The sequence below is a fragment of the Lissotriton vulgaris genome, chromosome 4_1, assembly GCF_964263255.1.
Source record: "Lissotriton vulgaris chromosome 4_1, aLisVul1.2, whole genome shotgun sequence".
In the NCBI taxonomy this organism is placed as follows: Eukaryota; Metazoa; Chordata; class Amphibia; order Caudata; family Salamandridae; genus Lissotriton; species Lissotriton vulgaris.
Window position 1 is genome coordinate 2,064,187,612 of NC_141691.1, and position 25,082 is coordinate 2,064,212,693.

Here is a 25,082-nt window from a genome sequence, read left to right on the forward strand (position 1 = left end):
GACATTGTGTCCAAGGGCTCGGTGCACTGCAATCATTATTGTTATTTATATTGTCTGTTTGGTGACACCTCAGGTAGGTAGAATGAACAAACACGCTGGATAAGGAGCTCAGGCATCAGAACATATGTGGGCCATTTAATATATATACCGGCCAGTTCTTTGTTTATACAGAGGACCATTTTGACAGGATTGTCGCGGTCACTCTATGCCTAAATTCTAGCCCAGCTGGATTCCATCCCTATCCTGAGAAGGAAGGCTGCCCGCTCTGCATCAGACTCAGATGTCGGAAGAAAAAACACACACACACACCTGGGGACAGACCACTCATAGTATCTTGAAAGTTGCGCACACCTATGCTTGGTTAGGATAGTCTGAGGTAGGCATGAGTACAATTACACTTTTTCACATACACCCACACACATGCATACATACATACACAGGTAACTGGGGATAGACCACTCATGGTATCTTGTGAGATGCACACACCTATGCTTGGTTAGGATAGACTGAGGTAGGTTTCTTCCGGAAAGTGGGGGGGGGGGGGGTGGGGAGGGCGAGGGAGGTGGGGCTGTACTTTAGAGTATTGACGGGATCCACTGAAGGTTTCTGCAGGAGATGGAGGTCTGCACCAGCCTTAGAAAGAGCTGAGATGCTGACTGCAGACACAGCAGAGGACAAGATGTCTGTAGGAGGATTAATCAAAATATTTTTCTTGAGTGGGAGGAATCTCACTGGAATCAGGTGCAATGGGTTACCCTCAGTAGAGGTCTAATAACACAAAATATAAAAGTCTATCAAATTTAAGCCAGTCCAAAAAGCAGCAGGCGCTGCTCTGAGGGCAGAAGAAGAAATAAGACAAATTCCAAGCAACCTTTTCTCGGACGATGCTGCTTTTTTTAAAATAAAAGCCAACTGCACGAAATAATTAGGAGACAAAAATATATCAAACAGAAACAGAAGATATCGCATTGATAACTGAAACGTTATCTTGTTTGCTGTTAGCTGTATGAATCCTGACGCCAAGACTCTTGGGATTCGAATTTGATGAGGACAACTTTGTACTCTGATTCTTTATTGGAGTCTTAAATGCGTCTCCAGATGTGTTCATCACATTCTACGTTCTGTTTTATCTTAGCTAACCCCTCCTTAAAGCCCACTGGTCATTTAGGGGCCCATTTAGAGTTCAGCAGAGTGGGTACGTCATCGCAATGGCGACGGAGTACCCGTTCTGCCAAACTGAAGGTCCCGCGCCGGATTTATAGTCAGGGGAGGCGGACCTCAAGCATTTCAGTTGCAGAGCAGACTCCGGCTCCGTCGCTGACGTCATGGAGTACAGACCGTCGGAAGTTCACATATAACACCATCTGCTTGACTCAGAGTTGACGGATTTTCTTGCTGTTCATCACCGCTAGAGGGACAGGGAGAAAGAATGCCCCCCCCCCCCCACACACACACACACACACACATCATGAGGGTCAACTCATGAGGGGCAGTGGGGCCATTAATTTTACTTTTCCAAAAACGAAATCTCGCTTTGAGAGTTTGTTTTTGGTGAAAGTAAAATGTTGCAAAAGTTTGAAAGGTGGCGCTCATGTTTGAACCGTCCGTCAAACTTTTACATTGGCAGGAAGCGGTGTAACCGCGGTTCCTGTCCACGTTTAGAGTTGTCCGCAAGGCTGGCGGATAACTGGAAATTTGGCGGCCGCAGGTTCCTTGGTATGGCGGGAGTAAAGTGCTCTGCCATGCTCTAAATCAGACCCTTACTTTTTATTGGCCTTCGTCCACTGATTACAGTAGATAACGAGTGCAGCGCTGTAGAGACAGAAGCAGAGCAGTCATCATATGCAGTAGGTGGGCAGCTGTGGAGCCAGAGCTCAGGGCAGCCAGGTCATAGTACCTCTATCGGTACGCAGCCGCCCACAGCACCCCACAAAATTCACACAATAATATACAGACAGTGTTATTTGGAACAAGCATTTACAATGCAACGGTCTCGTCTTTGTTAAAGTTAGAGCTATTGGCATTGCTCATGACATTATTTTTATTTTTAAAACATATAAATAAATGGCATTGTCATTTACAAAGCCAATAGCTTAATCTCTCGCAAATGCGAGACCCATTGCATTTGCACCCACACACACACACACACAGAGCCACACACACCCACACACACACAGAGCCACACGCACCCACCCACACACACAGAGCCACCCACACACACACAGACAGAGCCACACACACACACACAGAGCCCAACACACACACACAGCCACACACAGAGACACACACAGAGCCACAGACACACTCAGAGCCACACAAACACTCAGAGCCACATACACACACACAGAGACACATACACACACAGAGACACACACACACACCCACACACACACACACAGAGCCACACACACACACAGAGCCACACACACACAGAGCCACACACACACACAGAGCCACACACACACAGAGCCACACACACACAGAGCCAGCCTACGCTAGCTGAGACCTAAAAATGTCATGGCAAAAACTATATTTGCAGTGGCCCTAGGTGTAGAGCGTTATTCACTACCACAGTTCAGGGAAGGGAGGGACATCATGACCCTCTCGAGGCTTTGCCTCTCCAAGCCCCTCCCCTTCTTTCATGGTCAGATTATCAACATTGGAAAGATGACAGGATGAGCAGACCAACTAAGAACTGAATCTGTGACCACGAATTGGAACCTAGATCCTGAGAATAGGTGTATTAGTACAGTGAGACATTATAAAGGATCCAGTCCTCGTTTTGAATAGAAAAAGGAATTAAAATTGATTGAATACAGCTATGAATCTAAATAATAATCATAAGGTAAAATGTACTTCAGAGGACATTTCAAGTTGGAACAACATATCAATGTCATCATCCTCACTTCCACCGGCTGACTTTTGAAAGCAGCATGCTCCAGGAACTGTAATGTGATCTCAAGGCTCAGAGGTACACAGGAGGGAGGTTACAGGCTGTTAGTCCAAACGTCAAATTTTAACAGAACACTGCAAAACTCCTTCAAAGTCCTCAGGGCCATGGCGGCGGCAAAAAAGCGATACAACTATTGTAAGGTATGAAACTGGCCCCTGTGAGCGAGACTTGTGTTATATCTGTTCATACTTATGGCTTTTGCACAACATGTTATTTGAACTTCTTTAAGATCATACAGACATCATTAACAAACAAATAATACACCTCAGGAGCGTTAATGGGGATTGAACGCTGCATTAAATGCTGAAAATAAAGTATAAAGCCTGGGACTCCTGCAGAAGGATGCGGCTGAGAAGAGCAGATTCATGTATACGCAACTTGGTATAAGTACAGCAAAACCATAATTAAAGAGCTTTTAAAGGAGAGAGAGTCTAGAAGCAACAGGACAGGTTCATGTCAAAAACGCCCTTCAGCTACCTCACTACAGAGGTGAGGGGACCTGGATTAATTTACATGCAAATAACAACACCAGGCAAAGGATAATCTACCCCAAAGAGATGTCGCTGCAGAATGTGCGCTTTCCAATCCCCCAACCCCCACAGCATTTCCTGCCTTGAAATTCAAATACCCGAGTACAGAGTCCAAGAGGGGAAAAAAAGGCATTTCTTTCTTTCAGCCGCACTCCCCGTCCCACAGCTATCCCCTTTCCAGACCATTCACCACTCGTGAAAAAACGGAGGCAAACCAAAACCAGCTAGGTAAACAAGCCAGGGAACCAAGGTCGGTCTGCACAACTACCAGGCGAAAAAATGTTACTTTCAAATCAAGCCAAAACACCTACTGTGGGCACCATGGCTCTATCTCAGGCGGCGGATTACCTTCCTATTTTACAAATAAACGCTCCTCTCGGGCAGCTCCGGACAAGTCCCGGGCTGCATTCCTTCCTCTGCGAGTCTGTGACATTTCTCCCCTCTGCCCCCGCCACTTCTCGCGCGCGTTATCCCCTGCGCTCGCAGCCTAAGTCGCAGCTACAAGCACCAAGTCTGGGAAAGCGCATTGTTAGGAAATCAGAGGCTGCCTATTTAATTTGCACACGTGCAAGCAATGGAGCGTCAAACATTCGTGCAACTTGGTGTCAAGAATAAGATGCACATGTTTTTCTATTTCCCGTGAACATGCGCCTTGTGGCTGCATTGCCTCCACGTTACCCCGGCGTGTTCAGATCCCCCCCTCTCAGTCCACCATGAAAGCCACCTACCTTCCCAGAGAAGCGAAGGCACTGCGCGGCGGCCTCCTCAGCCTGCAGAAAACACTGAACATTAAGCCGATGTGCATTAACGTGCCTGGCGCGAGGGTCCAAGGGGGAGGGAGGGAGGCAGACTGTGTAACTGGTGCGCTCTCCGCCGCCCTCAGAGGGAAGCTGCTGCTGGCCGTGCCTTGCCGTGCCGAGCTCTGGTGGGACTTTTAAATCTGCCAAACCCAAGCAAGCCAGAGAAAATTTAAACATGAGGGCGGAGACGGGCTTCAACCAGATTCAGTGAAATCTGAACTCCTGCGGCCTACTCAGTCTACGCAGGCAGAGACCTAAACAAGCCGTGAGCGTGCACGCCCCCGAACTTCCGGTTTCGGGATGTGCACGCTCACGGCTTCTCGTGAGGCGGGAGCGTGGCAGCAAGAGTGGCGGCAGGTGGCAGCAGAAGTCGGGAGTGGCGGCTGAGGCCGCTGATGCGGTAAGTGGGGCTTGGTACGTGTGTGTGTGTGTGCGCGTGTGTGAGTGTGTTTGTGTGTGTGTCTGCGCGTGTGTGTGCGTGCCTTCGGCCAGCCTGCGTAAGCGCGTCCACAGACCCTGGTCGGCTCGTGCACCGCTCTATCTCCCTTGAGAGCAAACTCGGCGACAATAGGTCTCGCTGCCGAGACCTAAAAAGGGTCAGAGAGTTAAAGTATAATTTAAGGTAAAATCTCCTTCCTACTTCGCATGGTTTTGCATGCATGCCATTAGGAGCTAAGTGCTTCTCTTCGTGAGCGCATCCTGATCTTTTCGTAGTCTTTGTCCTCTGTGAGGAATAAGGCACTGAGCAAAGATCTGAAATGGCAGAGGCAAAGTCAGACAGGGCTGAACCAAGACCCCACATCACTGGCACAAGATAGAACATTGGTGATCCAATATCACTCAGTGCTGGCCTAAACCACAGTAATGGCTCAAGATCAGACAAGGATGACTTTAAAACACAAAGTGCTGAGCCAAGAGCACACAATTCTTGCCAAAGACCACACAGCATAGGTTAAGATCGCTTTAAGTGCAATGAGCTCATACATATTTTAGTGTATCTTAGCAGCAACCTGACTACTAATGACTATTCATGTGCTTTGCCACATGTTCACAGGGAATCTGCACATATGGGAAAGTAGAAAGTACGAACAAGGACAATGCACGTGCAAAATGAATACTCAACAAATGGCAGAAGTTCCTTTGCATTATGTCCCACCTCTAGCCCTGCCCACAGCCTGCCCACTAGCCACACCCCTAGCTCAATTTGCTGAGTACCTGCACTTATTTTTTCCCATTTAAAGCACTGCACTACCTGCGCTGTCGTCCTTTTTGCAGCCTAGCGCTAATGCTGGCAACGTTGCGCCATGGCGCAAGAGTGCCTGCGTTGCATGCAGGATTGTTTTTGTGAAGGAAGGGGAACCTCCCAGCACAAAACAAATTCTTAGAATTCAGCACACATTAAAAGCGGAAGTAACATGGAGAAATAAAGCTATTTCTCCTCATTATGCCCTTCTGAGAAGGTGTATCTTTTTGGTGCATTACCTCAAAAACCATGGGAGCGGTGTGGGAACACCAACACAATGCCCATGGAACACCTCCCTTGCGCAGAGTAAGGCAATGAAGCGTTTTGCACAGCAATGCTTTACTCCAGATTTATGGAGCCACTCAGGGCCACGCAAAGTGGCCTTGCTTGGCTTTATGAATCTCACGTCAGGTTTGCATCACCCTTAATCCATGTTGTGTGGTGCAAGAGCAATGCAAAGTGGCTCGGAAATAGGCCCCCTACGGACCAAATTTATGAGCCCTTTAGCGTCGATCTTGCACCAAAGACTGTGGTGCAAGCGTGCCGCAACTTAAAAATGAGATTTAGGAAGCTACACAAGGCCACCTTGTGTGGCCCTGAGTGACATTATAAATCTCGAGTAATGCAACACAGTGCAAATTGCTGTGTTGCATTACTCTGCGCCAGAGAGACATTTTCGTGGGTGTTGCATGTGTGTTCCCATGCAACATCCATAGATTTTGATGTATTCCCAGATTTACCAGAAGTGGTAGACCTGGTAATGCCCCAAAAACCTACACCTCCCCTGGAGAGGCATAACGAGGTGAGATATGTTCTGCTCAGTATTTTCCTCGTTCTATATATGCTGCATTCTGCATTCTACAGCACTCATAGAAAGAGAGAGAAAAAAGCCTAATGGAATTGTTTTTGTGCAGAAATGTGTGCCTTCTGCACAAAAACAATCCTCCTTACAACACAGGCACCCTCGCACCTTGGTGCAAGGGTGTCTGCATTGGCACTAAGCTGCCAGAAGGGCACCAGGGCAGCAGAAAAGGCATGAATGCATCCCATTGACTTAAATACTCTCACACAATGCAGCGCACCAAGGTTACTTGCTGCGCTGCACTGGGTGACTTGGCCATTTATTATGGCCCTTAGTGTTCTTAGGGCATTGAGCCAGGTTGCTACACTACCCCTTCGTGGCTGTTGAAGAGCAATTCTAGGTTCAAAAGTATGTCGATAAATGTTTCCGGGGTGTCCAACTTCAGTCCACAAGGGTCGAGAACCTGTCAGACAATTAGGAGGACGGTGAGTATGCAAATTACTCCCACACCGAAACTTTGTATGTAAATGTGTCACAAGTGGCGACCCTGAAAGTCTGTGAGGGTTTCTACGTGGAACCCCCCCCCCCACCTCCACACACACACACACTGTGCCCAATGGAGGGAAGGCGTTGTAATGAGAGGTTTAAGGAAGCTCCCGGGCGGCCGCTTAGCGGGAACATGGTGAGATTTCTCCTAGTGGATCCGGGGCTAGCGGACAGAGTCTGGGAAAGGCCGCCAATGTATAAGTAACTGCAAAAAATGTACAATTATATCGTTCATGTACGAATTTTTATAATCATAAATTACAAACCTGAATAATGTTTCATTAACTGTAGTTGGTATCAATTTAAAACGCGAGTTTTTCTAAACGTGAATTGTAACAAACACGAACTTTAGTAATTATAAAACAATATATTGTTTTCAAAAGTGAATTTTCTCCAGCTTGAAATTATAGTAATCATTGTTTTGAAACCCGAATTTTAAGAACCACGAATTAGCACCTCAAATCTAATCAAACCCGGATTTTAGAACTAGGGAATTTTAAATCAGAATTTTAGCAAGCGTGAAATTCGAAACGAAAATAGTTAAGCTTACAGTGGTAATGCACATTGTTACTAAAATGAAAAACCGTGTTTCAACGGTGTCTCAACGGTGAACTCTAGAAAAGCTGTTTAGGAGAATTACTTCTCTGAAACTCCCAGTATATTTAAAATATTCCTTTACCTATACGGAATATGTATAAAATAAGAGTACATTCTTTTTACCGGATAATTAGCCTGTGTCTGCCGTGAAAAGCCAAACATGAAATCAGTTTAGTAATCCCAGATGTGACATTGAACAAGCCAGGGATATCCATTTTCAAATACAGATCAGACTCCAATAGTGCCCACACCGCCAGCGCTCGCTCCACACTGCGCACGTTAACACTTACATACCAAGGAAACTCGTGAGACATAATTGCGGGAAAGCAGTGGTGCAGGTTTATTTCGTACAACAAGTAGCTGATAAGGTGGGTCATCTTACAGGCGATCCAATGCGGCAGCCCCTCGCTGACCCGCATGCCTAAGGAGCCATCTTGCACGGCGATTAGTGGGGAAGGGGGTTGGCGCGCTGCAGGCTCCTCTCACGCGACGTGTGGGACTAGGACGCTGTCTCGCCCATGCTCCCCTCTGTGTCGCGCGGCCAGCGACAGCATCCTGGTTTCAAATAAGGCAACAAACACTTCTCGCTCTCCACTCTCGTGTAATCAAAAACAAAAATCGTAAACAAATATCGTACCTCGTGGGGCTTTGAGTCAGCCCTCTTCATCCATTGGTCTGTCAAATGCATACACGTTTTGCTTCTATCAACCAAAGCGTAAAGAATGGGACAATGGTCAGCACACTCCAGCCATTGGCTCTCTTGCACTTTGAGTGACAGCTTTTATGTTACCCGATCACACGGTGACCTATTTCTCAAAAAGACATACACTCAGTGCCGGGCCCCTTGAGACAATACTATGTGTTGAAAACGTATTTCCGTTCAATTCTTTATTCTCATTTGTGTAGGCATGATTGTGTTTCAGACCTATGTCTCCAGGTTACAGTAATTCAAAGCGACTAGTGTTTGTGCAATAAAAATAATATTTCCATGAGTTGTTTATTAAAACTTAAAAGGGTATCATTATAAATGCGTGTAAAAATACACCTTTAAGCAACGAAGCACCTTTACAGTTGTTTTTTTTTGTTGTTGCAGTTTTATGTAGCGGGAACTCGATTCGAATTTATTGGAGTATTTTACATGAGCACCAGTTACATTAGACAATGCTACATTCATTTTTTTTTAGATACAGGGTGGTTTAAGTGATTTGCTCAGGATCACGTTCAGGTGACGCCGAGACTCGAACCAAGTTGTTCCCCAGCTTCAAAGTCTGCAGCTCTGGCCCCAACGGAACATCCTTCTATTAAGCTTATATACGTAGGTTATTTCGTTGTAACATTGAATGTGTTTTGCAAGCATATGGCTTGTACGGATTTATGTTTTATTTTTGTTTTCTATTTTTATTTTTTCAGCATGTGCTTGCAATTCCAAAATAATAATAATAATAACCATCACACCAGCAGACCAAGACCATTGTGTTTGCCAATGTTTGTTTTATTTGTAGATTTTCCGGAAGTCTCAGTGGAGCAAGTACGTGTGGAACAAAGACTGTCATTTTATGTGGTCAGTCACCCCCGCTCCAGTGCGAGAGGTTTTTTTTTTAATGATAGTCCTAGGGAGGTTGCCAGTGGATGAGGCTGTAACTAAACTTCAAGCCACAATAATATCCAATGCCTCCTGCTGGGTTTACACGTCACAGCGGGCAATGAAGACTGCCCGATATTTGTAAGGCGCTCTTCGTTGTGTTTTATTGGGTCGGACTCTGGGTGTGTCGTGCCCCCTGTGGAGCTGTGATACTGTAAAACGAAGCGTGGGCACACGTGGTTTTCAGGTTTGCGCGTGAAGGGAACAGGCGCCTTTGCTGTTGCTGTGGCTACTGTAGGCGCTTAACAGTCACACACGTTTACGCATGTTTGTGCTTAATGAGCAAAAGGTTCTCACTACTTTCGTGCCTGTACGCATTGGGCAGTATGTATCATGAAGAAGTGTGGAGAATAGACTGGAGCCAGGGTCTGTTTTATGATTTATTTTATATATTTCTTTGAAAATATTTTCTCCTAAGTTTACTTCTAGACACGTTTGATTTCGGTAGGGAGGAGATGTGTTTTGGACTCAACTGTTTACATTACAAAAATGGTGCTAGCTCCTCGTGTACAAAAATGTCTGAATATATTTCACATGCTTTTGACACAAAAAATAACTTGCCAATATTACATAGCTTATTTCAAAGACCCCATTGAAAAACTACCGAATAACACAAACGAGAAGGTGTGTGTGCGAGCTCTGATTGAACAGCTCACTTGCTTCGACCTCTATCCTCTCGTCTCCCGATCGGGTTCAAATCTTGAACAATTTTCTTTTATCTCTGGGAGGTGAGCCGAAGCGCAGATGCATAATAATAAACATAACTCTACTGCATAACAACGTGGGACACGATGGGTGCTCCGTGAGTCGGGTGGTCTGAAGCAGAGTGGGACTTTTAAATCTGCCAAACCCAAGCAAGCCAGAGAAAATTTAAACATGAGGGCGGAGACGGGCTGCAACCAGATTCAGTGAAATCTGAACTCCCGCGGCCTACTCAGTCTACGCAGGCCGAGACCTAAACAAGCCGTGAGCGTGCACACCCCCGAACTTCCGGTTTCGGGATGTGCACGCTCACGGCTTCTTGTGAGGTGGGAGCGTGGCAGCAGGAGTGGCGGCAGGTGGCAGCAGAAGTCGGGAGTGGTGGCTGAGGCCGCTGATGTGGTAAGTGGGGCTTGGTACGTGTGTGTGTGTGTGCGCGTGTGTGATTGTGTGTGTGAGTGTGTGTGTCTGCATGTGTGTGTGTCTGCTCGTGTGTGTGTGCGTGCCTTCAGTCGGCCGGCCTGCATAAGCGCGTTCACAGACTCTGGTCCGCTCGTGCACCGCTCTAGCTACCTTGAGAGCGAACTCGGTGACAATAGGTCTACGAGACCTAAAAATGAGCTGCAGGTTTATTTGATATACAAATAAAAGGTGGGTTATCTTACAGGCGATCCCGTCCGCCCCGCAACCCCTCGTTGCAGGGCACCTGAAGTTTAGCCAAAGAAACACCAGCCTCCATAGCCCGGTATTGTACCTGGGAGGATCTACTCCTCCCACCGGTGAACATATCGTCCACCAACTCCGCCCTCTGAACAAGGGAGAGTGACCCACACCTTACCCAGCCGGGCGGAGCGCTATATGGCAAGCCCCCGGTTGCTCAGGTTTACAACCGCCCTAAGGACTAATGGGGCGCCGTCGTTCTCCAAGTTCTAAAGAAGGACCCCTTGGAGCATGTATGACTTATGCATGGTGCGCTTTGCACTGGAGGCTTCAGGTCCTGTTCCTGCGCCTTTCCTGTTTTGGGATTGCCCTGTAACTCCTCCTGCAACAAGAGACAAACATTAATAGCGGTCCCCCTCCCCACTTCCCACCTTTCCAACGGGTGAGCGGTAGGGAGGGGAATTGGTAAGGTGTTGGATCTAAGGGTCCTGGGGGGGAGGGGGGGAGGGGGGGAACTACCTACGGCCGGAGCAGCTGCGGTGGCCTGGGAGCAGCCTGGGACGCGACCTGGCTGGAGAGGGGCAGCAGCAAAGACAGCGCGTGGGAGGAGGGACCACACCTATATACCTGCAGCCCCGCCCCTCCCCAGCAGCTCGCTCGCGCCGCCCCCAAGGATGTGCTGCCCTCAGCGATACTACGGGGCCTGCTCTCCTATGGGGTCCCATGCAGGGACCACGGGCATCCTGCATTGTACCTCTATCGGTACGACGCCGCCCACAGCACCCCACAACATTCACACAATAATATACAGACACAGTGTTATTTGGAAAAAGGAGCTGCAGGTTTGTTTGATATACAAATAAAAGGTGGGTTATCTTACAGGCGATCCCGTCCGCCCTGCAACCCCTCGTTGCAGGGCACCTGAAATTTAGCCAAAGAAACACCAGCGGCCATAGCCAGGTGTTGTACCTGGGAGGATCTAAACCTCCCACCGGTGAACCTATCGTGCACCAACTCCGCCCTCTGAACAAGGGAGAGCGACTCACACCTTACCCAGCCGGGCGGAGCGCTATATGGCAAGCCCCCGGTTGCTCAGGTTTACATCCGCCCTAAGGACTAACGGGGCGAGGTCGTACTCCAAGTTCCCAAGAAGGACCCCTTGGAGCATGTATGACTTATGCACAGAGCGCTTTGCACTGGAGGCTTCAGGTCCTGTTCCTGCGCCTTTCCTGTTTTGGGATCGCCCTGTAACTCCTCCACAGCCCTGGGTGTGGTCTCCGCTGCACCCAGAGCCCCCACCACTTAGCTCCCCGCATCTCATCTATTTGCAACCCGCTGCTTCTAGAGCTTCCCCCAGGTCTAGCAATATACCTGCAGCCCCGCCCCCTCCCTAGCAGCTCGCTCGCGCCGCCCCCAAGGATGTGCTGCCCGCCTGCCCACAGCGATACTACAGGGCCTGCCCTCCTATGGGGTCCCTTGCAGGGACCACGGGCATCCTGCAGAGGTGAGATATCCTCCCTTGACTGGATCGGAGACCGACTGCCAGATCTCCGCTAGGCAGATCACTGTGTTACCTCTGAGCCGCTGCAGCGCCGCTGAAGACATGGCAGCCTTGCCGAGCAGCATTTTGTAACATAAATACAATAAAAGAAAAATAACTGAGAATGTTCTCTCAGATCGAGGAGGTTAATGTCTTTGGTTTCCTGTGTGAGACCACCAGGCGCTCCCTGGGAGCCAAGTCAGGAGAGCTGAACTCCAGAACAACTTCCATCTTTCGTAGAGTGACTGAGGACCAGCAGCAGATGGGCCTTTAGAAAGGGTTTCTGGTGGAGCTCAGAGAGCGGCAGCTGATGGAGCCCAGGGAGGTGCTGCTGATGGAGCCCAGGGAGGTGCTGCTGATGGAGCCCAGGGAGGTGCTGCTGATGGAGCCCAGGGAGGTGCTGCTGATGGAGCCCAGGGAGGTGCTGCTGATGGAGCCCAGGGAGGTGCTGCTGATGGAGCCCAGGGAGGTGCTGCTGATGGGGCCCAGGGAGGTGCTGCTGATGGAGCCCAGGGAGGTGCTGCTGATGGGGCCCAGGGAGGCCCGCTGCTGATGGAGCCCAGGGAGGCCCGCTGCTGATGGAGCCCAGGGAGGCCCGCTGCTGATGGAGCTCAGAGAGGCGCTGCTGATGGAGCCCCGGGAGGCGCTGCTGATGGACTTGTTCCATAGCGGTCGCTCCCCTCACTCACTGCCTGTCCTAGAGACGCTGTGCTGCTTGCTGACCACATCGCCTGCCCTGATTGAGCTCCTGGCTACCCATACATTGCCTGCAACTCAGAGCGCTTCGACTAAAACATAGCGCCTGGTATCGTTCGCATTTTATTTATTCCTGCTCATTGGCCCTGCATTGCGGTGATTTGATAACAGGCTGAATAGTGTTTTGCTGATCTGTGTGTTACTGTACCTTTGTTCTCACTCCGGCTGTGCCCCTGCTTCGATTACGCTACCGTACTGCCATTTTGTTGTGCTGGTTACTTGTGGCCCATGTCTCCTCCCCGCTCCCGCCTCCCAGCTGACCCTCCCACGCTCCGCCCCCTTCCCCCCTCCATTTAAGACAGATGAACCTTCACGCAGCGGTCGTGCCGAAGGCCGCGCCTGGACCGCGCCCAGCGCCAGACCCCCTGTTTCCCGCCATACCCAGCCCACTAGATTCACATATGATGCCGCTACTCTCCTTGCCCTCAACCCCGGACGCACACCACAATGCTACAATGCCACCCCAGGACGTACCCACGGCCCATTCGCCTGTCACACCTGCAAGTTCTCCTGCTTCAGGACCCTCACCAAATCCACTTCCTCCAAACACAGCTCCGACTCTAACCACCTGAAGTGCATCCTGCTGAACACCCGCTCGGTCCACAGACATGCCACTGAACTCTGGGACCTACTCGACACCGCGTCACCGGACATCGGAGATAGGAGGAGAGCCCAGAAATGGGCTCTCCTCCTATACCAACTAACCAGGCCCGTAACCTTGGCTTTGTGGTAGAGGACACTCTTAGTATGCACCAGCAGGCCATCAAAACATCAGCTACCTGCTTTGTCATCTTGAAGTGGCTAAAGAAAATCTGCTGGATGCTACCAGATCACACCAAAAGAACTGTCATTAACGCCCTCCTACCATCCAGATTGGATTATGCCAATATACTATACTTGGGAGCCAACAAAGCCACTGTCCGCAAACTACAAACCGTGCAGAATGCTGCGGCTAGATTGTTAGGTAAAATTCCCATCCATGCACCTACTACCAAACTCATACGAGAATTGCACTGGTTGAAAATTGAGAGCAGAATTAAATTCAAATCACTATGCTTTATGCATAAAATCTCAGCAAACAAAGCCCCTAAATACCTGTTAAATCTGGTACAACATTACCGTCCATCAAGGACGCTGAGATCCGCAACAGCGAACAAATTTGCTGTGCCTAAAATAAGACTAGCACGCATGGGAGGTAGATCCTTTGCCTACCTTGGCCCCTCCCTGTGGAACTCTATGCCACAGGCTTTGCGCTCAGAGGCTAATTATATCAGTTTCAGAAAAGCCATTAAAACCTGGCTGTTTAACATCTAAGTCAGCTGTCCAAACTTCCTTCTCTGAATCACAAGCGCCGGGAAACCCTTTGTTGGGTAGCTGTTTGCGCTATACAAACTAAACAAATAAATAAATAAATAAATCGCCTTCCTTACAGAAACATGGATGAACACATCATCAGCACCCGACATCGCTATAGCCATCCCGGACGCTTACAAGATCATCCGAAAAGACCGCACCAACCAAACAGGAGGAGGCATCGCCATCATCCATAGGAACTCCATCAAAATCACGACCAGCTTCAACGATAATCTTGCAACCGCTGAACACCTCCACTTCCAGGTCCACACCGACCCTAGAACCACACTCAGAGGTACCCTCATCTACAGGCCTCCAGGAACCCGCACTCAATTTAGCGATGACATCACTGACTTCATCAGCCCACATGCCCTCACCTCCGAGAACTACATTCTATTAGGAGACCTCAACTTCCACCTTGAAAACAAACACGACTGCAACACCAACTCCCTTCTGGACAACCTGGCCAATCTCGGACTCAAACAACTTGTCGACACCCCCACCCATGTAGCCGGGCACACGCTCGACCCTATCTTCACCTCCAGCAAGCACATTTCCTTCGACCGTACCACAGCTCTCCATTGGACGGACCACAGCTGTGTTCACTTCAGCTACAAAACCACCTTGACCCACAACCGCCCACAACCTATTCCTCTGAGAAACTGGAACAAAATCACCTCCGACCAACTCCTCACATCACTCAAGCAAAACCCTCCCACCCTTTCAATGGACCCAAACCAAGCGGCCACCAAACTCAAGCAATGGATCACCCACAGTGCTGACGCATTAGCACCCCTGAAAAAGCACCAGATCAATTCAGGCAGCAAAAAGGCTCCCTGGTTCAATGATGACCTTAAAAAATCCAAGAAGCTATGCCGCACCCTAGAGAAAACATGGAGAAAAAACCCAACCACCGACAACATGGCCACCCTCAAGGCAGCCACCCGCAAACACCACCAGTTGATTAGATCCACCAAGAAATCAGCATTCAAGGAACGTCTCGACAACAACGCCCATAACAGCAAGGAACTTTTCAACATTGTCAAAGAATTCACCAACCCCGCCGCAGCATCTAACGACATCACTCCCTCCCAAGACCTCTGCGATGCGTTATCCTCCTTCTTCTACAACAACATTTCTGACATTCACAACAGCTTTGAGAACACTCCCTGCGAACAACCATCCCCACCCCCCTCAGACCCCTCACTGCCAACTAACAACCTCAGCGCCTGGAACCCAATCACCACCGAAGACACCATCCGCCTAATGAACTCAATCCACTCTGGCTCGCCAACCGACCCCTGCCCCCACCACATCTTCAACAAAGCTGACTCCGTCATCGCACCCCATCTCCGTGATGTCATCAACTGCTCGTTCAACTCTGCCACCTTCCCAGAAAGCTGGAAACACGCCGAACTCAGCGCCCTCTTGAAGAAACCCACAGCGGACCCCTCTGAACTTAAAAACTACCGACCCATATCCCTCCTCCCCTTCCCCGCCAAAGTCATTGAGAAAGCCGTCAACAGCCAGCTCGCCGCCTTCCTTGAATCCAACAACTCCCTCGATCCCTCTCAGTCTGGATTTCGAGCCAAACACAGCACCGAAACCGCCCTCATTGCAGCGACTGACGACATCCGAACACTACTGGACAACGGAGAAACAGTGGCCCTCATTCTACTCGACCTCTCCGCCGCTTTCGACAGTCTGCCACAGCACCCTTATACAACGCCTCAGCAACATCGGCATACAAGGAAAAGCCTTGGACTGGATCAGCTCATTCCTCGCTGGGAGAACTCAAAGAGTCCGACTTCCCCCATTCAACTCAGAGGCCACTGAAGTCATCTGCGGAGTACCACAAGGATCTTCACTCAGTCCCACCCTCTTCAACGTTTACATGAGTCCACTCGCCTCCATCGCGTGTCAACACAACCTTAACATCATCTCTTACGCCAACGACACCCAGTTAATCCTTTCCCTCACCAAAGACCCTAACACCGCCAAAACTAATCTTCACGAAGGCATGAAAGAGGTAGCCGAATGGATGAAACATAGCCGCCTAAAACTCAACTCAGACAAAACAGAGGTGCTCATCTTAGGATCTTCCCCCTCTGCCTGGGACGACTCTTGGTGGTCTTCCGCTCTGGGCACAGCACCCACACCCACAGACCACGCACGCAACTTGGGCTTCATCCTAGACTCCTCTCTCTCGATGTCCAGACAAGTCAACGCAGTCTCATCCTCCTGCTTCAACGTACTTCGTATTCTCAAAAAGATCTTCCGCTGGATCCCCCTCGAAACAAGAAAGACTGTCACCCACGCACTGGTCGCGAGCCGACTGGATTATGGTAACACACTATACGCCGGAATCTCAGCAAAATTACAGAAAAAACTCCAACGCATCCAAAACGCATCAGCGAGACTCATATTGGACATCCCTCGCCAAGATCACATCACCGGACCCCTAAAAGACCTCCACTGGCTTCCCGTCAACAAGAGAATTACATTCCGTCTTCTTACCCACGTACACAAGGCCCTCTACAAACTTGGACCCGAATACCTCAACACTCGACTGTCCTTCTACACACCCACCCGCCAACTCAGATCGTCCAATCAAGCCCTCGCCGCAGTCCCGCGCATCCGAAAATCCACCATGGGTGGCAGATCCTTCTCCTTCCTGGCGGCCAAGACCTGGAACTCACTCCCCACTCACCTCCGCCTTACTCAAAACCACATCTCCTTCAGAAAATGACTTAAAACCTGGCTATTCGACCAAAATTGAACCCCCCTTCCCCAAGCGCCTTGAGACCCCCTGGGTGAGTAGTGCGCTATATAAATTCATGAACTTGAGGTGCAGCTGATGGAGCCCAGGGACGCGCAGCTGATGGAGCCCAGGGACGCGCAGCTGATGGAGCCGAGGGAGGCGCTGCTGATGGAGCCCAGGGAGGCGCTGCTGATGGAGCCCAGGGAGGCGCTGCTGATGGAGCCCAGGGAGGCGCTGCTGTTGGAGCCCAGGGAGGCGGCAAAGATGAAGCCCAGGGAGGCACTGCTGATGGAAATATGGCGCTTCTCCTGACACTGAGCAGAGCGGGTGGACTGCGAGTTTAGTGGACGCGACATCCACAGCTTTTTGGTGGATCCCCGCATCTGCCAAACTTTGATGAGGCCCAGACTCAGTTACTCCTGGCAGGGGGCTCTGCCGCTCTGCTGGAATGGCAGGATAAATCCCTGCTCTTCCACTCCCTAGCCTTGGGGCTCAAGTGTGCGGCCTTTGATCCCATGGCTGTAGCAGATGAACCATGTGCTCTTCTGCGACCTCTGCTCTGGAGCTCACTTGTCCGAAGTGTGATTCAAAGGCTGTGACACACACACCGTGTGCTCTTCTGCAGCCTCTTCTGTGGGAGTGGGAATCTCAGTTTGTGACTACAGCCATGGCTTGTACCTTTCTGCAAATGGGGCTCATGGCATGAGATCGGTCATCCCGGGACAGACACAGACATAAGTTGTGCTCCTGGCCCTCTCTCTGTATAGAGCCACGGAACTATCGAGATCCCAGAACATATGATGTCGCTTTGGCTGTAGAGCCCACAGGGCTTGAGATCCCTGAACACTCACAAAAATACTGTGTACTTCTGCATCTCCGGCACTAAAGAGCCCACAGCACCCCTCGAGGTCCCAGAACACACACAGACATACTGTGTTCTCTTGGGCCCCCTTCGCAATAGAGACCACGGTGCTTGAGGTCCCAAAACACCCACAGACAAACAGTCTTCTCTTGGGCTTCCCGCTCTATGGAGCACATAGCACTGCTTGAGGTACACATATTGTGCTCTCTCAGGCCTCCTTCTCTACAGAGCAGGCAGAACTGCTTTAAACCTCTATGCACTCACAGTGCTTAAAGTTATTCATATGAATATTAATGCGTTTGTCTACAAAAATTAACTATAGTCCTCATTAATAGAATCCCCCGTCCCAAACGCCACATCTACCTCGACATGCAAGTATGTGGTCAGACAGGCCCTGCAACCTAGGCCCGAGATCACTGATTGAGGGGTCACAGATGGGAGGATGCCTAGTTTGCAGACAAAAACGTGGGCAGGAAACACATAATTAATCCCATAGATAGGAGCAGCGGCATCACTATGGGCAGGGGAGATTGCCCCAAATAAAACACACGTATCAAGGGGGCAATTGCGCTTCAAAAAAACCATAAAGGAAGATGCCACATGAGTCAGCAACACATAGCCAATCAGAACCTAGCACAGGCAGTGAACATGAGCTCTCCACGTCTGACATCTGGAGACATAAACCCTGGCCACACTGTGTCCATGCAAGGTCGAGTCCCACCTGTACTAACGTTTGACCATCAATTTATGACTCTAAGGCAGCAATCAACATTCCTCACCTTATCTAGGATTCAGATACGTTTATGCCTTGATGTAAAAATGTTATAAAAGACTAAATGAACCCAATGTACATTGAGACAGGCCTCAGACTTAGTGCCTGTAACTGCTCAGCTCCCGGCTGAATTATTTAATTGAAAGAAACTTTTTCTGTATTGCCAAATGCCTTGTCTTCTGTTTTTACTAAGGAATTTGAACCCGAACAACAAAATCCTGTGACACGCAGACAAACCATACACGCTTGGACCACCTTCTTAATAGATCCCTGACCACTGCTCCAGATACCGAAGCCCTCAGAGACACGAGTCTTGGGCCTTCTTCTCAATCAAGCTCATAGACCCACTCAGGATCCCGGGACACTCACAGACATTCTGTTTACTCTTGGACATCCTTCAGACATACCTATGAGACCTAAGGGGTGGTATGTGTGATTTCAGGTCTATGACAATCAAACCTTGTTCTCTTCTGCAGCCTCTTTTATGGGAGTAGGGGTACGAACTTTGTGACCCACAAGGCTGTGACACATGTACCTTTCTGCCCTTGGGTTGGCTTTTTAGGTTGAGCCTAGCAGCAGCGCGCATGTGCTGCCCGTTCTGCGATCCATGCAGTAGTCGAGTATGCTGTGGAAGCCCCGCCTTCTCTCTCCCCATATTTTTGATTGGCTAGTGTCATTGTCCTTGGTAAATGCTGGCTTACGATTGATAATGAGGCTTGTTAGTCACTCCTTTTTTACCGCCCTGTTGCCATTTGTTACCTCCCATGAGGACTGGATCTTTTACTTGTGACATTACACAGTCTCCTTCATAAGTCGGTATGCACTATTCTTTCTCTATTTGCAGTGCGGTCCGCTTTCCACTTTAGCGGCCGCGCTTCGTAATTCAATTATTTTGCGCACGGGCAGAAAGGGAGTGTTTCTACTCACTAATCTAACAAGCACTTTCAATGCAATAGGTCTCGCATTTAGGTGAGTTTGAGCTATTGACATTGCAAATATCAAAGCCTTTTATTTTTGTTTAAAACATAAATAAAAGGGAGTCATTTACAATGCCAATAGCTTAAACTTGCGTAAATGCGAGACCTATTGCATTGCAAATGCTTGTTTCTGTAATCCTAAGGATGCAATGAGTAATCTCTGAACTCCTGCAGACACACCTTATGTTCTTTTGCAGCCTCCTGCATGAACTCACAAAGTGTCTCCTCATATATGAATCCTGAACACCCACACACAAACCTTGTGATCTTTGTCACTCCTCTCCATGGAATCTTAGGTGCCTTGTATTTCCAGTCATCTAAGCACCAAACGTGTCATCCTTTGCAGCCTTCTCTATGGGGCTCAGGGAGTGACTTCTCTGGCAAACCCTGAACACCCACAGACATACTTTGTACTCTTCTGCAGCATCTGCTGCGGGGTGTAGGGCATGTGCCCACAGGGCAGTGACAGACATACCATCCCTTGTTATCTTGTTAGACCCTTCCATGGGGTTCCCACCATGTGCTCTTGTGCAGAATGGTCTATGGAGACCGTGCAGTGCAATGAGTTATCTCTGAATTCCTCCAGACAAGCTCTGTGCTCCTGGACAGAATTCTCCATATACATCTGCAGCCCCGTCCAAGGGGGTTAATGTGTGGGACTTGTGATCCCAGGGCTGTGATATACATTTCTACTCTTGGACAACCTTCTCAATGTAGTCCTACGCAATCGGTGACCAATAGGGGAAAAAGAACAAACCCTCAATTTCCAGATCTGAATGGCCTATGGTGGGCCAGGGCACTTCCTTGGGATGCGGATGGCCCACCTGCCCAACCTCTTCCCAAGCCTGCTTCCCTATATTAATCAAGGACTGACTTTCTGTTCCCATAACAGTCTCACATATAACTTGTACTCCTCTGCAGGCTTCTCTTTGAGTCACAATGAGTGACAACTTGTGATCCCATAACAGCAGCAGACGTACCTTCTACTCCTCTGCAGCCTTCCCTAAAATCCTTAAGGTGTAGCTTCACTTGTGATCCCATAACACTCGCACAGATACCTTGTACTCTTCTGCAACCTTCCCTCTGAGGCTCAGGGAGTCAGTTACTTCTGATCCCATAACAGTCTCGCACATACCTTGTACTCCTCTGCAGCCTTCCCTAAAATCCTCAAGGAGTGACTTCCCTTGTGATCCCACAACACCTGCACACATACCTTGTACTCCTCGGCAGCCTCCTCAATGGGACTCACTGAGTGGGATTTATGCTCCTTGGACTCCCGGCAGATCACACATATCACCCTCTGATCCTCGTCACAGAAAAGCCTCAGTTTCTCCTCGTGTTTCTCGCACAGATTCTCCCGTGGGGGCTCCACGGGGGGCAGGTGAAGCTGTTTTAACATTTCCACAATGTTTCCGAGTTGCCTGTTGGGTCGGAGGCTTCTCCCTGTTGATATTTCTCTGCACTGCGGACAGGGGAAGTTTCCCTCTCTTCCCGCCCAGCTCTGAGTGATGCAGGAGCGGCAGAAGATATGTTCACAGTCTGTGGACACAGGATCAGTGAAATATTCCAGACAGATGGAACAAGAGGCCTCGTCTTTGAGATTCCTGACCTGGGCTGCTGCGGCCATGATCCCAGAAATGCGTGAAAGAAAAGTTACGTTTCGTTTCCCTGTTTATGTTAATATGGGCGTGTCTGTGTGTCTCCTCCTCCGGTGTGTGCTTGAACTGGTTCTTTCTAAAGTCTGTGTGTCTCCTGCTGTGTGTGCTGGGACTTCCTGGTTTAATATCGGTGTAAAGCGGGGATGTCTGTGTGTTTCCTCTGTGTCTTGGGACTCCCTGTTTTGTCCTAAACTGCACTCTTACTGCCCCCGGCGAGACATCGCAGCGCTAAATGTGCAAGTTCAGCTCTGACTACAGCAGCACGGTCCTCGGAGAGGCTGGGAAATCACCCCAGACTGGTCACGGGTGTTTTATTTCTGGGCAGAAGAGGGCGGCAGAGGGATGAGAGAAATACAGGAAAGTAAAAGTGAAACTAAAGACTTTCACTCCGAGAAAACGAGGGAAGGCAGCGGGTGGAAGAAGGACTACACGGGGGTAAACAATGTGTGAAAGAATCAACGGGGAAGAGAGGGAAAGAATGGCATAAAGGCAGAGAGAGGGGAGGAAAAGAATGTCTAAGAAAAAAGGCAGCAACAAGAGATGGAAAAACGAAAAGGACGAGGGAATAGAAGACGCTTCAGCTTTTTCATAATTGAAAGTTTCAAAAAATGTCAGTAACTGATCATAAACAGATACAACAGGGGTTGCAGCAATGCAAACGCCCTTTAGTGCACAGAATAGGCACACCTATAACTTCTCTTTGGCTTTTTAGGTCTCGGCTTGGCAGCGCACATGCGCTGTCTCTCCTAGGCATCTGGTAATCCATATGGGTGTTGAAACTCCGCCCATTGCTTGGTACTTTCTGGAGGCTTACGATTTGTTAACTTGTGCTTTTTTTGTGTTATCAGCCTCATTATTGGCTCTTCATGCCATACGTAACTTCCTTTCATTCCGGAAGCAGCACAGCCTAACTTCAGTATCCTAGCTTACACAGCGTAATTGTGTTTAGCTTAAAATAGTGCGCATTAACATGCGTGCGCATCCCGGCCGCCACGCAGTCCCGGACTCACTCCTGCCCGCACCCACTGCTTCCTTCCTTATCAAGCGTCCTGTGACCTGATTGGCCTGGCCACCTCACACACCATCTTTACCCCGCTTCCAGTACACCCGCTCGGCCGTGTTCCACTGCTCGCCCCGCCCCCATCTCTCCACTAAGAGCAGCGCCATGCAAGTAAAATACAAAAGTGAAGATAAAAACCGACTGCTGTGGAGGCAATAAATGTGTGCAATAAACCTAGTCGCAAATGTATGTATTGTTCAGCTGTGCAATGCATTGCAGATCTTCATATGAGGAGGTACAGCTCCAGGGAGCGGTATGTACAGAGGCCCAGCCCTTCTGTGAACATGAGCGACGAGATGTACGCTAAAGCCTTCTAGTCTGCCCCGGGGACCAGCCCTGGGCACGCAGTGCTGCGCTCGCTCAGCTGCAGTGGGTTACAGCTGGGTCAGATGTCCGAGCAACAAAGTGTATATTTTGGACTTTGTTTTATGTCTGCCATCATCTCACTAGGTACACCTCCTCAGCTGTCACACTAAGTCTTTGTAAAGCGTCCTTTCTTTCCCTTGTGTCCACCCACAGGTTTGTCATAGTTGGTGCTGTCTTGAATCGCTGGTACATAGCACTTTTTGCACAAATTCATTTGTCGCCATGCCATTTTATTGGTACTTTGTATAGATGTTCTGCGCCATTACTGTTGGCATTCTGTATGTGAATCGTAGTGGGCACAGGACTGCTGTCCATGCTATGGTTGTGTCACTTAAAGTGGTAATGGCAGCGCACTGTCTTTTTGAGATTGCCGCCCACTAGCTCCTCTTGTATAATGTTCAGCTGTTCTCCGAAACCTAGAAGCATGTGCTGGCGTCCCATGTGCATGTCAGGTGCCTGTACCGATAGTGAGTGTGTGGCACATTTATAGTAGTAGGACTGTGTGTTGTATGAGTCTGAGTACTGGGGCCAGTGGCATTAATTTGGAATGCCCTTGGGTTAGCATTGCACAAGATGGAAGATGACAATAGCATACCTTCGACAGCAAATGGGAATTCCCTATGTTCCTGTAGATGGAGACACAGTTTCTTAAGTGCGGGAGGTTGGCAACCTGAGTACTCTTGGAAAATCAATGAAGGACTGTTAGCAAAGAGCTGCTGATTAGTATCTTCATGAGCTGTGTCATTTGGTAGAAGTTAGAGGTAAGATTGTCGTTTCTGTTGAAAACCTGTCTGCAGCTGTCATGGGTCCCTGCTGAAAATGAGTGCCACCATGCAGATGTCTTACTGATTACACCCCTGAACTTGGTCCCAAGTGAGACTGCTGGCACAGTCTAACCCCTTCCACCACCCCCCGCCCCCCAAGAGTAGATCCACTGCATGAGGTCGGGACCTCATCTGCTACATAAGAGCAATTCTGCATTTTTATAATGTTTATAGCAAGGGTTAGACTAATGATTGCAGTGGTAGGGGACGGCAAAGTGCTAAAATAACCAGCAGGTAAAACACAGGGTTTTCCCTGCACCAGGGACAAGAGACTAACGTGTGCCGGCGAGTCTGCCACGCACGATGCATAGCTGCAGAACAGTGGTCCCAGTCTGGGAACCAAAACCGGCCCCGGCAAAGTGCTAGGCCGCCCCGCGATCCCGGGGGGAGGGGGGTTGTGGGTGCCTCCGAGCTCTTTGGCGGGGCCGGTTTTCGGCCGATTTTGTTACAGGGCCGATTTTGCAGCTATGCTGCAAAAATGGCCCTGTAACAAAATCGGCCCCCAGAGGCCCAAAACCGGCCCCCACCCGTGCGGCGCACCAGGGGATTGCCCGGTGCCCGCTACAGCCAGTCCGGGCCTGGGCCTGGACCTGGTCCCAGTACTGGCAATTCTACCATTCAAGTGACGCCAGTGGTGCTTGAATTACACACTGTACGATAGTTTGAAGCTGCGTGGAACTGCATGATCACACTCTGCTTCCTAGCTTTAATGCAGTCTGTTTTATAAGGGAAAGAAACCCTTGACCTTGGGCTGAACAGAAATAGGATCTTTGCAAAAAAGACTCAGTGCAGTGTCTGGTGTTAGCGTTTACACTATTCACAGGTGAATGCTCATAAGTTACTCTGAAATGTTGTCTCAGCTGTTCCTCCTCGCAAAAATCTGATCTGCCATTAAAACCAGTTTTGGCAAATGCGTCCTCCAAGTACTACAAATTGGTATAGGTTTCACAAGACGAACAAGGTTGAGTACCACAGTTTAGTACTTGTCTTTGAAGATCAGGGCTGATTATTGTAAGAGGAATGCTCTCAGAGGGCCCCTTGAGAGGGGTATTCCAGCTGGATGCTTCCAGAGAGGTTCTTGAGTACTTTGAGGTTGTGGAAATGTGGAATCAACACCGATTCTTTGTTGATTCAGTCTTCTTGCTCTGCAGATGTATACTGTCTCTACTTATAATTCTGAATTGCTATGTCATCCGTGTAAGATGGTATCCTCATATTCACCTAGGTCAGTGTGAGGAAACTTCCTACTTAACCACACACACACACACAAACACACAACACCACACAACACCACACACACACACAACACTACACACACACACACACACACACACCACACCACACACACCACACCACCACACACACACACACACACGCACACACACAACACACACACCACCACATAACACCACCCAACACCACACACACACAACACTACACACACACACACACACCACACCACCCACACACACACACACACCACACCACCACACACGCACCACACCACCACACACACAAACACAACACCACACCACCACACACACCCACAACACACACACACACACAACCACACACACACACAACCACACACACAACCACCTGCACAATCACACACACAACCACACACACACACACAACCACACCGTCAGTGCACACTTTCACAGACACCATAAGTCGTCAG

The 25,082-nt window shown here is 49.3% G+C and overlaps 1 protein-coding gene across 2 annotated transcripts in view; it reads right to left on the reverse strand.

The window, feature by feature from the left end:
• Nucleotides 1-21,449, reverse strand: part of LOC147724987 (E3 ubiquitin-protein ligase TRIM39-like) — a 147,833-nt gene extending 126,384 nt beyond the window's left edge. Inside the window, exon 1 of one of the 2 annotated variants that reach the window (XR_015309943.1) lies at nt 20,707-21,214. Coding sequence is in view for 1 of the 2 variants with exons in the window: in XM_086966466.1 (XP_086822592.1) it covers nt 20,707-21,120 (414 nt within the window). In the remaining variant the exon portion in view is untranslated. Of the gene's footprint in view, nt 1-20,706 lie in introns of both variants that reach the window. The other variant, XM_086966466.1, reaches the window with a different exon arrangement.
• Nucleotides 21,450-25,082: the final 3,633 nt, after the last annotated feature.